Source organism: Pyrgilauda ruficollis, unplaced genomic scaffold, assembly GCF_017590135.1.
Source record: "Pyrgilauda ruficollis isolate IOZ18807 unplaced genomic scaffold, ASM1759013v1 scaffold37, whole genome shotgun sequence".
Classification (NCBI taxonomy): domain Eukaryota; kingdom Metazoa; phylum Chordata; class Aves; order Passeriformes; family Passeridae; genus Pyrgilauda; species Pyrgilauda ruficollis.
This window is the reverse complement of record NW_024525156.1, coordinates 3,216,404-3,228,698: the sequence shown is the minus strand read 5'-3', so window position 1 is coordinate 3,228,698 and position 12,295 is coordinate 3,216,404. Positions and strand designations below refer to the sequence as shown.

At 38.8% G+C, this 12,295-nt stretch overlaps 1 protein-coding gene across 6 annotated transcripts in view; it reads right to left on the bottom strand.

The window, feature by feature from the left end:
• Positions 1-2,378: 2,378 nt before the first annotated feature.
• COBL (cordon-bleu WH2 repeat protein) overlaps positions 2,379-12,295 on the bottom strand; it is a 157,907-nt gene continuing 147,990 nt past the window's right edge. For all 6 annotated transcript variants that reach the window (XM_041475918.1, XM_041475917.1, XM_041475919.1 and 3 more), the window contains 3 exons: positions 11,642-11,761; positions 9,137-9,388; positions 2,379-3,661 (listed from right to left, as the gene is read on the bottom strand). In XM_041475918.1, the coding sequence (XP_041331852.1) occupies positions 3,644-3,661; positions 9,137-9,388; positions 11,642-11,761 (390 nt within the window). In that variant the 3' untranslated portion in view covers positions 2,379-3,643. The remainder of the gene's footprint in view (positions 3,662-9,136; positions 9,389-11,641; positions 11,762-12,295) is intronic.

Sequence of the window (12,295 nt, the reverse complement as noted above, 5' to 3'; positions counted from 1 at the left end):
GTGTGTGCTCAGCAACACAAATGGACTAACAATGGGAACAGTCTAATAAATCTTAACAGAAGTCTCACAGACAAAGCATGTTGGTACACATAATGCACATGTAACCCAACAGGGGATTAGAGATGAGAAACAATACACACAAATAAATACTTTACATATGTAAAAGTTGCTAATTACTGGTTGCAGAAGACAACTATTTTTCATATTGCACCAACAAAGAACCGATTTATGAACATTTCATTCAGACAAACTGATTCAAATCAAGATTTGTGCAAATCTTTGGATTCAAATTAAACCTTGTGCTTAATACTAAGCAGCACTCAACAATAGAACTGCTTCTTAGAGGGAAAACTATCTCAGGGTGTCGTTTTCCATTGTTTCATAAATGCATCTCTTGTTCTCTTTCTTTCTCCTACACACTGATGAAGTGCCAATTTTTGGCTGTGGCAAATGTAGCATAAATAGTGCAAATCACTTGTATGAGCTGGGGAAGTACAACCCTGCCATGTCTGAAACTCTGTAGATTGATGTGCACGTCAAGAGGTCCTTTGGTCCAATACTTTACATGACTAATGTTAACAGGCTGTCTTTATAAAAAAAAAAAAAAAATCTATAATGAACTACTCTAAATCAAATAGCTTTTGCGGACAACCAGTATTATATAAAATTAAATATCTAATCAGAGAGATCTAATGATGGCTGACTTAATGGCTGACAATTACTCTAAACTCAAGCTTAAAAAAATAATAAAAACATGTAAAAAAAGGGAAGGAAGAAGTAGAAATTTTTGAGACATGAGATTTGATTTATTTAAGCCCTGAACACTGAATTATACCTATACAAGAAATAAAGATATCAAACCCAAATTCTCAGTTCAGTTTCCGTGGTGATACCATTTTTTCACTTAATTTCAATCACTTACCAAAAAAGAAATATAAAATGCTGGATGAATCAGGCATATATCTGAGTCTTTCCTCTGGTTGAACTGAGGCAAGAGCATGTGGGGACAATCTGGGCGGAGAAACACTAAGGAAAAGGGGAGCTCCCTGTCCTTCTTGCAGTCCTTCAAAAAAGAAAGGAGCTTGCAGACCGTGCCATGACAGGACATGTCAGGGTGTAACCTGGGCAACGTGCATCTCTAGACACAGGCTGTGTCTGCACTAGCAAACAGTGTGGGAGAGTAAGAGCGGCCATATAGATGAAAATACCTGGTGCTGAGAAGGCCATGTCTTTAGCAGACACATTTCAGGGTTTTTCATTTAACTCAGGATGAGCTAAGCATTATTACTACTAAGAGCATGAACAGGAAGTTACTATATGGGAGGGTCATACCTGTAACTAGACTTCATTGTAAATGGGTTTACAGAAAAATCTACAAATTTCTAATCTAAATTCACTTAGGTTTAAATTGAGCTCCTATCAATAGTTCAACCTAGATGACAGTTTAAGAGCAGACACAATTCTCATTAACATGAGAAGGGAATGAATACCAGCCTAGGCTTCCTACTGTAGGTAGCTGAATTCCCCTCCATTTTTAGTTTGAGTTGTGACTCAGCCATCAGGGTCTTTGCAATTTTTTTTTCTGTCAAAGTGAAGATGACCTCTTGTCTTGCAGCTGTTTTTATAGCTTTTACTCAGAAGTTTACTATGAGCAAAACTTAGAAACTTTAGTTCTATATAGTACCAGCACTCAGAATCAGAACCTTTGCATTGTGAAACCCAGAGGATGTTATTGTCCAAAAATCCAGTTTTGAATCCCTTACATTGAAAAGTAAGTACTCATATAACTTATTACACTAAAAGGGTATTAGGAAGATGGGCTATGCACCCAGGGCCTTCAGGCAACACTAAGAACAAGCAGAAGGAGAGAAGCACTGAAATTTGCCTTGCAGCAGCCAGCCAAGGAAGGAGTATTTCTGCTTTGGGGAATATCTACAGCACCAAATTTATGAGTGACTGAATCTTTTTCTGTGATAGCATTTTCAACATGGTAGTGCCTCTGATCTCTAGCACACTGAGAAAACTTCAAAGGCAAAAGAAGGATAATCACAATCAACAGAGGTGATCTTATTTATCATAGAGTGCAACTGAGCACCTTAATTCTGAATATATAAGCTTTCCTAATGAGGAAATGGAACATTAGCAGTACTCCATCATTGTTGAAATGTATATAACTCACATATTGATCCTAGCTGGTGATTTCCACTCCACTTCTAAACTGTTAGTTGTGAGCACTTTCATGGCTTGAGATATTTTAGACTTGAGATACTGAGCACAGCATACTAGTTTGCTAAAATCCATTTCTGGTTTTAATTTCTTTCAGTAAATAGAAAATATCTGAAAAAAAAAGAGCCTTTAAAGTAATGTCAGGTTTTGATTTTGTTTTTATTTGTGGCACTAACAGACATCAATATTTTATAATATATAATATATAGTCACATTAAATGCAGATGGCTAAATATTCTCAGGCTCTGGGCTTTCAACAGTCCATACCTATACATTGTAAATTCCAGCTTAAAGAAAAATTCTGCCACTGCTGTAGTCTGTGATTATAATAATGTAAATGTACAAACTTCCTCTTCTTCAGTTTCATTACAATATAGCAAATGTGAAAAAGCATTTTCATTTGTCCTTTTTAAGTTAATCAATTTAACGAAATATTTTCAAAATATGTACAACAACTACCAAAGTAGTTAACATTTGAAAAAGATGCTGCTATAAATACTTGTGAGACAACATACAACAGCCATACGTATTAGAAACCAAGGGCCAACTTATGCATGACCTGAACAACAGACCACAAAAGTCCTGGTTACTGACATAAACCAGCTCCACTTCATTTTACAGTGCAGAATGAATTCTACATCTTGGACCTCTATACTCTGAATCATATTTATAACCTTCACAGTCTATTGCAAATAGAGATCCTTTAAGGTGGCTCAATATTTTTGAAGTTCCATGTTTGTTACCAGGGTTCAGCATATCTCTGCACATTAGCATTCTATACGTCATATCCCATAAGTAACTTTTCAATAGACACCGTCTCACTTTCATTATTGATTGCCTGCTTTCCCAGAGCTCCAGCAGAGATACAAAGTTAATTTAATTTTAAAAACCAGTGACCCCAGCACATGACAATTTAGGTATCATAACTTTTTTCTTGTGATTTTTTTTTTTATAGATCTTTACTCTGGTTTTCACCCTAATCGCTTCCAACCCTTCTTGAAATCAAAAAAAGAAGCAAGTGAATAGTTATATATTTTTAACAGCTGGAAATGAGTATTACTTTTCAGATAGCTAGCAAAGTTTTTAGTTTTGCCCATAAACACAATTAAGTATTAACGCAGAACTGCACAGTGTTTATATTCTTATTAACCTGCCAACAAGAATAGTTTATTGGCAACCTTAAATATTCAGAGGCAAAACACAATTCCTTGGCACAGAAGCTTTACAGCAGAGCAACATATTTTCCCTTTAGAACCATTATGCAGGAACACACAGAAAATTAACTACAACTTATTTTGGCTTGTAGTCAAGAGACTAAACTAAACTTCTTGATGTTTTTTGCCACTTCAGACTTTGAATGATGATTATGGGTGCATACGGGGTTAGATTTTCCAGTTACCTATTCTTTTTACATGATTCAAACGAGCAGAGGGACCTGTAACAAAGAAAAGCACATGATCATTCAAGATATTTTTAAACCTCCAACTGTTGACAATGTTAACCAAACATTCTCCTGTGGGGCTGTTTTCAAGCTTGGTTTCTTCATCTGCTCCTTGAGACTACTTAAGCTTATCTGCCTTTTTTCCTAGCTACATCACTTGGTCTAATGAAAAGTGCTATCCTTCCCTAGAATACCCACACCTCATACATCCTGAGGTATTATGTTTGCAATTGTGTTATTTCTAGACCATAGGTGATGCATTTTTCTGTGAAATTCCTTCATTTTGTGGAATGAACAGAAGCCCAGCCTGCAAGTATCAAATCTTCAGTCAAAATCTCTTCTGTATTGGTTAGCTGTCACTGACCATGAAAATGAATTGATGAGTGCTTTGCTTTCTGATTGAATGAAGGAAACTCCCAGTGGCTTTGATTCAGGAAAACACTTACACAGATGCCTATCTTCCTTCCCAGTCCTCAGGTCATCTAAGCATATGCTTAATTTTAAATACATATGCTAAGGTGCTCTTCCAAATTCAAAGTTACTGAGCTTTGATTCTATCAAAGAGATATACATTAAGGTCACCGCAAAAGCTGAACAGGAATAATGCATTTGATCAAGTCTAAATTTTCCATTTTGACCCTTATTCTTGAGGAAAAAAATAGGTCATCCTATAAATTATTAGCAAGGTGAAGAGTTCAAATTATGTTTTATCTTCCAATTCAAACAGAGTAACAGCATGCAAATGCCTGCCTCTCACTTTGCATGGGAACTAGAATCACTTTATAAGCTCATTTGACTACCTGTATATCAAGCTTGGCCAACCTTATCATTGGGCCTCCTGCCTCATTTCCAGCACACCAAAGCCTACATCAACTGTGGCTTTGAGTCTGTAATTTCTTTCATTGCACCCACAGATACTGATAATAAGAAGCAGTATTTGTTCATTCACAATTATACTTCTCTGCTTATGTGAGAAGAATAGTCCACTGCTTGACATAAAGCTATGGAACGAGGCCATGCTTCCTAGAAGACACTCAACATGACATAATTCTGATCAACGTGTTACTTGTTGACAACCAACTCCAAATTATCCCAGAGAACAGGGACTCCTTGCAATTGGTGCAGTAATTATCTTACCTGGCTCCTTTGATTGCCAACAGAATGATACACTGCACGTATCAAGAGCTGACGTGACCTAATGCTGATGCCAAACATTACCACGAATGCTTGTGGGAACTGTGATGGAGCCAAATTAATTTTTAAAAATCTCAGTGAACAAACAGAAAAGGCTACTTCAGTGCAACTCCAATCTTTATTGGAAAATACATGGAATCTGCAGAATCTCCCTTGCACATACCATTAAAAAGTGGTCTGAAGCAATCACTTTACCAAGAGCAACAGCCTATTCTTCAGAGATATAACTTGCTTTCCCCACCATGTGCAGACAAATTCCCCTGCAATATTTCTACCAAATCCCTGAGTACAACTCTATCTAAAATGAGTGTATGGCACATAAGCTAAAGCAACTTCTATAGCTTCCCTTTGTTGAGTAAGATTTTTAATCCTGCATGGACTTGTGCTGCAACTATACCTACAGCTAGACATCTAATGGGTTATTTGCATGTGTAGTTATGGTTTTCTTTTTCCACAAACAGTCACGGTAAATCCCAAGGCAAGTTACATAAGCACAAAAATACACATCCATTGATATAGAGAATTTCAGACATCTAGCTACATTATTTAGCATTTTATGAGATGGCAATTAGGAAGGTAAAAACTGCACATAGAGATCTTAACTATATGATACTGTTTGACACAGTTTAAGGAAAACACTAGCTCACTTTAAAATCAGAAGGTTAAATGGTACAGCTCTATGACCTGAGTTCTATTCACCAGAATTAGCCAAAATTTGCTCTCAGATGAGCTCTTTACTTCCTAGATCAACTGATTCTCCTTTGCTTGTGCATGGGACAAGCATGCACAAGCCTCCTTGCTAGTGAGACATGTTCATTTCTCATAATTAAATTAACCACCAAAGGCACCAGGGAACCCATCATGGCTGGTGGCTTTACTTGATGCCATCTCCCTGACTTGCTGTTATACTCTGGATGTGTTGAACACCTGCCAGGTTCCTTGACAGATCATTTCAAAAACTGAAGAAAAGGGTTACTTCTTGCAGACTGTCAGGTCTTCTCCAGGTTAGTAAATTTATCCCATTCCTGTAACACATCCATGTCTCCCTTTCTTTTGGGTAGGATCTGTAGTGTAACCACTTTCTGGCAGGTCTGCGAACTTCCCTCCACTAGGGATGAACCATTTGACTGAGCAGGCTCAACTGGGCTTGGCACCTGCAAGAATTTTCCTTCAGGAGTCTGTGGACAGCAACAGTGCAATAAAACAGAAGCCATTTCTTCAAAACAAAGAGTGATTTATTTGCCCAAACAGGCACAGTACTTCAAAAAATGGATTAAGGAAGAGAGAGGAGAGCTATGCAAATACTATCTTACCTATACTTGGCATTTTCCTCAAGCATCTATTTCTGCTCTGGTTTCTTTTGGCTGACCCAATTAGAGACTATGCTGTGCAGACCCTGACTCTCAGCTAAGCAAGGTCAGCCTGCAGCAACTTCTCTCCTCATTTCCTGCACCATGAATTTTTCAACCTTAAAGTTCATGACTTTAGCAAACAGCTGTGTAATCAGGAGAGGAGTGGAGGAGCTGCCTTTTCACAGATAATACTTGAGCTCAAATGTTTGTTGGGATGCTGCTTATCTAGGTAATTGGTTGCTTTTTACATTTGCTTCCCATGACAGCTATGTTTGATCTACTTCCATTGCAACTAACCCCACATAAATAAACACCAAGTCACGCATAATTATGCAACACAGATTCTTCCCAGCTCTCTACAATATTAGCTAAATAAATGACTTTGCTGTCAGCAACACAGATTTTTCCCATTTCTCCACAATATTAGCTAAATAAATGACTTTGCTGTCAGAAGTCTTTGTCCCAGAAGACTTTGAGAAGACAATGGAAGAGAAACAGATGCCATTACTGAACTGAACTACCTACTCTGCTGTCTAGTTGCTGCAACCAAAATCTTCCAGAAAGCAAAGCCAAAAGCAGTGCTGTGCTCACATCTCCAAATCACAACATCATAGAACTTTGACAGAGGAGGCAAAACAAAGAAAAAATTTGCTTCAGCCCTGGCACAAAGCAACCTGTCAGCCACTGCCTACAAACAAACTCAGTGTCCCTTAGACACGGGTAAAAGAAGAAAACCTTGATATTCAGCTGTTATGTGTTCACTCTCCTCTATGGATTCAACTTTTGCTCTCATCAAGTTGTCCAGTTGCAGGGAAGGATCAGAATTTGGCTCTCAATATAATGCATAAAACTAGAAGAGATCTTAAAACACATTGGATAGAAAGCCTTTTCAGAAATCTGACACCATTTTTACTTTAATCAGTTATCAAGGGCATGAGATCTCAGATGTCAAAGTGTCATGATGACTTTGGCATACATAAGACTAGCTTGCATATCCAGTATCAGGAAGGGCAGCACAGTAATAAAAAAATCATACTCTGTCTTGGACAAAACACTGCTCTCTTTTGTTTTCATAAGAGACCTATATAATGAGATGTACTCTTCTGTTGTTTCAATGTCATAAGTAGCAAAAATTATTCTGTCTTGGAAATGAGACAAGACAGGCACAGTATTTAGTAGAATCCATCAGTCTATCTGGTGTACTTTCATGACCTGCACCGGTTATCCAAGTGTTTTGAAATAAATTCCCAAAGATATGATAAAGACTTGTTTTCATGAGTAGAGCTATGGATTCCCTCAGAGACTTTTGCAAGAGCAATGCAGTTGGAAGAACAAGAAATTTGGAAGTATCTAGAAAACAACTGCATGAAGTACCCTTGAATGTCCAAGTCCTTTTTTTTTTTTTTCTGTCAATTGGTGAAGTGGGGAAATAAAGGCCTGACTTCTTCATAATTTGTAGTCTTAGAATCACAGAATTTCTCAAATTGGAAGGGACCCATAAGGATCACTGAGTCCAACCACTTGCTCCTCCCAGGAATGCCTAAAACTAAACCATATGACTAGGAACATCGTCCAGCTGCTCCTTGAACTCTGCCATTTTGGTGCAGTGACCACTTCCCTGGGGAGCCTGTTCCAGTGCCCAACCACCCTCTGGGGGAAGAACCCTTTCCTACTGTCAAATGAACTTCCCCTGACACAGCTGCATTCCATTCCCTTGGGATCTACTGCTGGCCACCATGGAGAGGAGACCCCGCCCGCCCCTCAGCTGCCCTCCTCAAGGAAGGCACTGACTGCAATGAGGTTGCTCCTCAGCCTTCTCCAAGCTGAACAAACCAAGTGTGAACTCAGCTGCTCCTCATAATTGTAGGCATAACATAGATGCAATTTTTTCACATGAAAAATTAACTGCACATCCAGGTTCCTGATGTAATCAGATCACGCTGACGTAAATTTCCCTGAAATACTGATTTGTTTGTGCCATTCGTTTGATTCTGTGGAATTTCTGGTTTATCAGAAACCAGATTTTTTGACAACTTTTGAATGTTAAAATTTGAGTGCATTTTAAAATTATTTAAAAGAGGACAAGTGAGGAAGATTAAAGTCTATTTACACATTTATGGTTGGCATCAGTCAACTCATGTGTTGGGAAAGCTACATCTGCTTTTTTACATTCCCTTAAGTCCTTGGATCAAAGTCTACACTTGGATACTGCAGTGTAATATTGGGATGCCTCCATTCAGGGCAATTGATCTGCTTCTCTTTACCAAGAAACACAGTGTAACTTGAGACTGGGGAGAACAAACTTTGATCAAAAGATAAGTAAAGTTACTCCAAAAATCACACATAGACAACTGAGCATTCAGCTATCTGGGAGTTGACCGATTCACATCTAACCACAAAAGTGAAACACACAAAATTCAATTAAAAAAAGTTCAGGCAGACATTAAATTGACCTCACAGTTTCACTGACAGCTCTCAGCACATGTGATCAAGGTTTTAGTGCTGGGAATCAAGGTCTAGGACACACTATGGAAGTTAGGAGAGAATATTTATTTATAAATTTGCTTCAGGGTCTCATATCTGATCTTTCTTAGGCTCACCTTATCTAAAGGACATCAAGTATTATCCCAGATAATACAGAATGAAAAGGTCATGAAAATGAAATTATAGTCATGCTCTTGATGGTCTCTTTAATAAAACACATTGTCTGTTCACATGGTTGCATATATGCATGGGTGTGTTTCATTAGCTGTTCAAAGGTTTCAAATACATTCCTGATCTTTGATTCAGTTAGAGGAACTAGTGCATGTACCTTCTTCTGATGGACAAAAGAAATGTCTGCCTAGAACAGCTTAAAAATGGTTCTGAAAACACAGCAAACATAGGTTGTTTCATCCACAGTAAAATATAAAAGTACATTTACCTTTCTTAACTTTGCTGCTCCGGCACCAGAGCGAATGGCCTCCAATAGGGCTTGCCTTGCCTCCATTGGATTACCTGAAGCTGTGGCAGAGGATTTAGGAGCTGCTGCTGACAGCTGAATGGGAGGTGGTGGTGGCGGCTGGGCAGGGGCAGGTGGGATACACAGCTGCTCTTCCTGAAGGTCTTCTGCCTTCTGCAAGGACCGTTCTGCGTCCCTAAAACGCTGCAGCTCTTGGGAGGCCAGTGAGGAGATCTGCTCATCATGCAGTTGAAAGAAGGTGGTTAATATCAAGCATGGCTAAACTGCAATTATTTGACATTAGATTCACTTTCAGTACCCCGATTTCGCTTTTCTTGGATGATGTAAAAGCCATAGAACTTTTGTTTGCTCATGGGGTTGAACATCTGTTACTACTCACATCACTCAGCTGGGCTGATTACCAGCATTGAGGACTTGGCATTGAGTCTGTCTCAGAAACTCAATCTTTATTTACTGTGAGCTTCAGCATCCTGTAACTCTTCTTGGCATGTAAGGTAAGAGAGAAAGTTTGACTTGGTATTAATTTGGAAACAACCACAAGGGTTTTGGAATCAGGAAGATATATTAAGGCTGCAGTAGCCACCCAGGAATATGATTACTTTTTGCAGTCTGGGCTGCACAGAAATAATCTCAGATGACAGGGAAGCTCTTCCAGATCTGAGCTCTCAGACATAGCTTCACTGAAAAAAAAGCCATTAAACCTAAAGTTTCCAGCCATACTTTAAAAAAAAAAAAAACAACACAGAGAGAGCTACGTGAAAGCACTGAGGACAAAATCAACTGATAATTCTTTCAAGTGTGTTTCTATAGAATTTCAGAAACTAAAATTTCTGCACAAGTTACCAGCTTGGAAACTCATCCTAGTTTAAATGTATGCAGGCGAGGAAGACAGTCTTTCAGACTAAGCCAGCTTTTCCATCAACTGTGTCAAGAGATACTTTTTTTCCCACTAATACTAGTAACAATCATGATGAATTGTTAGTAATTACAATGATTCAGCAGTTATTAAGAAATTCAGTACTATGGGCCAAATAGGTTTCCAAGCAGATTCATTACAATTCATTTCTCAGACAAACTGCAGCACAGCTTCTGTGGTAAAAAATTAAAGGATTCATCTCCCCTAAAATAATCCACAGAGACCTCCTGTATTATATCCCTTCCTTATACATATATAAACACACAATATATATATGAGCATCATGTCATGTTAGATAAAAGGCGAACATTTGAGACAATGTGAAAGGAACACCACATCTGTACAGCACCCTGTACACAAACACACTGATTTAACTAGCACAGGTGACATGGTGTGAAAAAGCATATGGTTTCTAGGCAACTTCCTTTAAAATCATGGCAAAAACTCCTCTGCCAGAGGAAAGTATTGCAAAAAGTCTCTGTGATGACTTCATTGTCAGAGCCTCTTTTACACAAATTGCTATTTATTCCTAATGAATGCAGAATGCAGTTAAGTACGTGTGAAGATTGCTGCTGCTTAGCACATCCTGCTCACAGGCTCAGAGGAGCTGTGCCCTACCTGCAGCAAGGGCAGTAGGATATTTGAGGGGTGAAGTAATTCCCTAACACAGGCAAGAGAATTTTTCTATCTCATGCCAGTTATCTGGATATGTGCTAATGAACTGAGTCATTGCACGAGGGAAACGGGAACCTCCTTGCCAAGGACACATCTTTGGCTGGATTAGTCAACTGAGCAAAAACTGAGGCTAGAACAATGCAGGTTTTGGCTATTAGGAGTAAGAGATGCTTTAATGATTAGATAAATCTTTCAGAGAGAAGGAATCATCCTGCTGTGGGGAATGCTGATGAAACATCAGTATCAATTACTTGCATACAACTTGCACCATGATAACAGATACACAGCACGTATGAAGAAGCTCTAGTGTGTTTTCAGGAAGGTGGGATTGGATATATATGTAGGTAATACAAATACATTAATCCAACAGCAAACTCCTAAACTACAGCTTCTCTGTGTGGAGAAGCTGTGGATGCCCCATCCCTGTTGGTGTTCAAGGGCTTGTTGCATGGGGCCTTCTTGAGCAACCTGGTCAAATGGGAAAAGTCCTTGCCCGAGGCAGAGGGGTTGGAACTAGATAATGCTTAAATGCTTTCCAACGAAAACCATTCTAAAAGTGACCCCATCTAAATGTGAAAATTATGAACATTTGATGTGCTCTATGTACACTCCCTGTAATTGGTTTGGATTTCTACATGCTTCTTTCTAAGTTAAAGGCACACTATTTGAAAGACTTTTAAGTTTTATAGCAGGGAATAAGATTGAACCTGCTGTGCTGTCTGCCTAAGTGAGATCTGGTCTTCTGTCATATGGTTACCACCACAATTTCTCTCTTTGCAGCACAATGTTTCATTTGTGGGATATTTGGATTTATTCAAAACACTCAGATGGAATAGACTGCACTTCAAAGATCACTCACCATCTTGATTCCTTACCTTTTTTAGCTTTGAGGTGCCACTGTGGCCTCTAATTGCTGCTAGTAGGGCTGAGCGCTCATTCTCTGGCTCAGCGTATGAGGGTTTCCCGTGATTGCCATTTAATGCTCCGTTTGAAACCTAGAATATGAAGGGAATAAACCTCCCATTGTTATTAGATATTTACTTAGAGATAGCTTGGAAACACTTTTTGGCACTTGTACCAGAATGCAAACTATGAAGACTAATCAGTTTGTCTTTTTTTGGGCCTGCTTGTAAAACCTTATTCCCACTGAACAGTGTAGACAGTAATGCTGTACTTGGAGATGCAGCCCATATTCCCTGTTCATGAAGTCAGTGGCACACTATTATCCCTTAGTAAAACAAAATGCAATTTTCTTTCACTGCAGGTATTTACAAGTTTTCTCCATGCTGTGTGTTCCTGTTTTTACATAACACACTGAAATGAGGGTTTGGCTCTTAGACTAACCTCAATAACCTCTCCTTTATCTGTGTCTACGCACCCTCTGCCTACCCAGCTAGTGCAGCAGCCATGGTGTTGCATAATATGCAGGATGTGCAGAATAAGCAGAAGCTTGGTCTGCATTTTGCCATTATAAATTTTTAAAATGCCTTGTGTTCTCTGGCTCACCAGCAACTGTACAAGTTACCAAA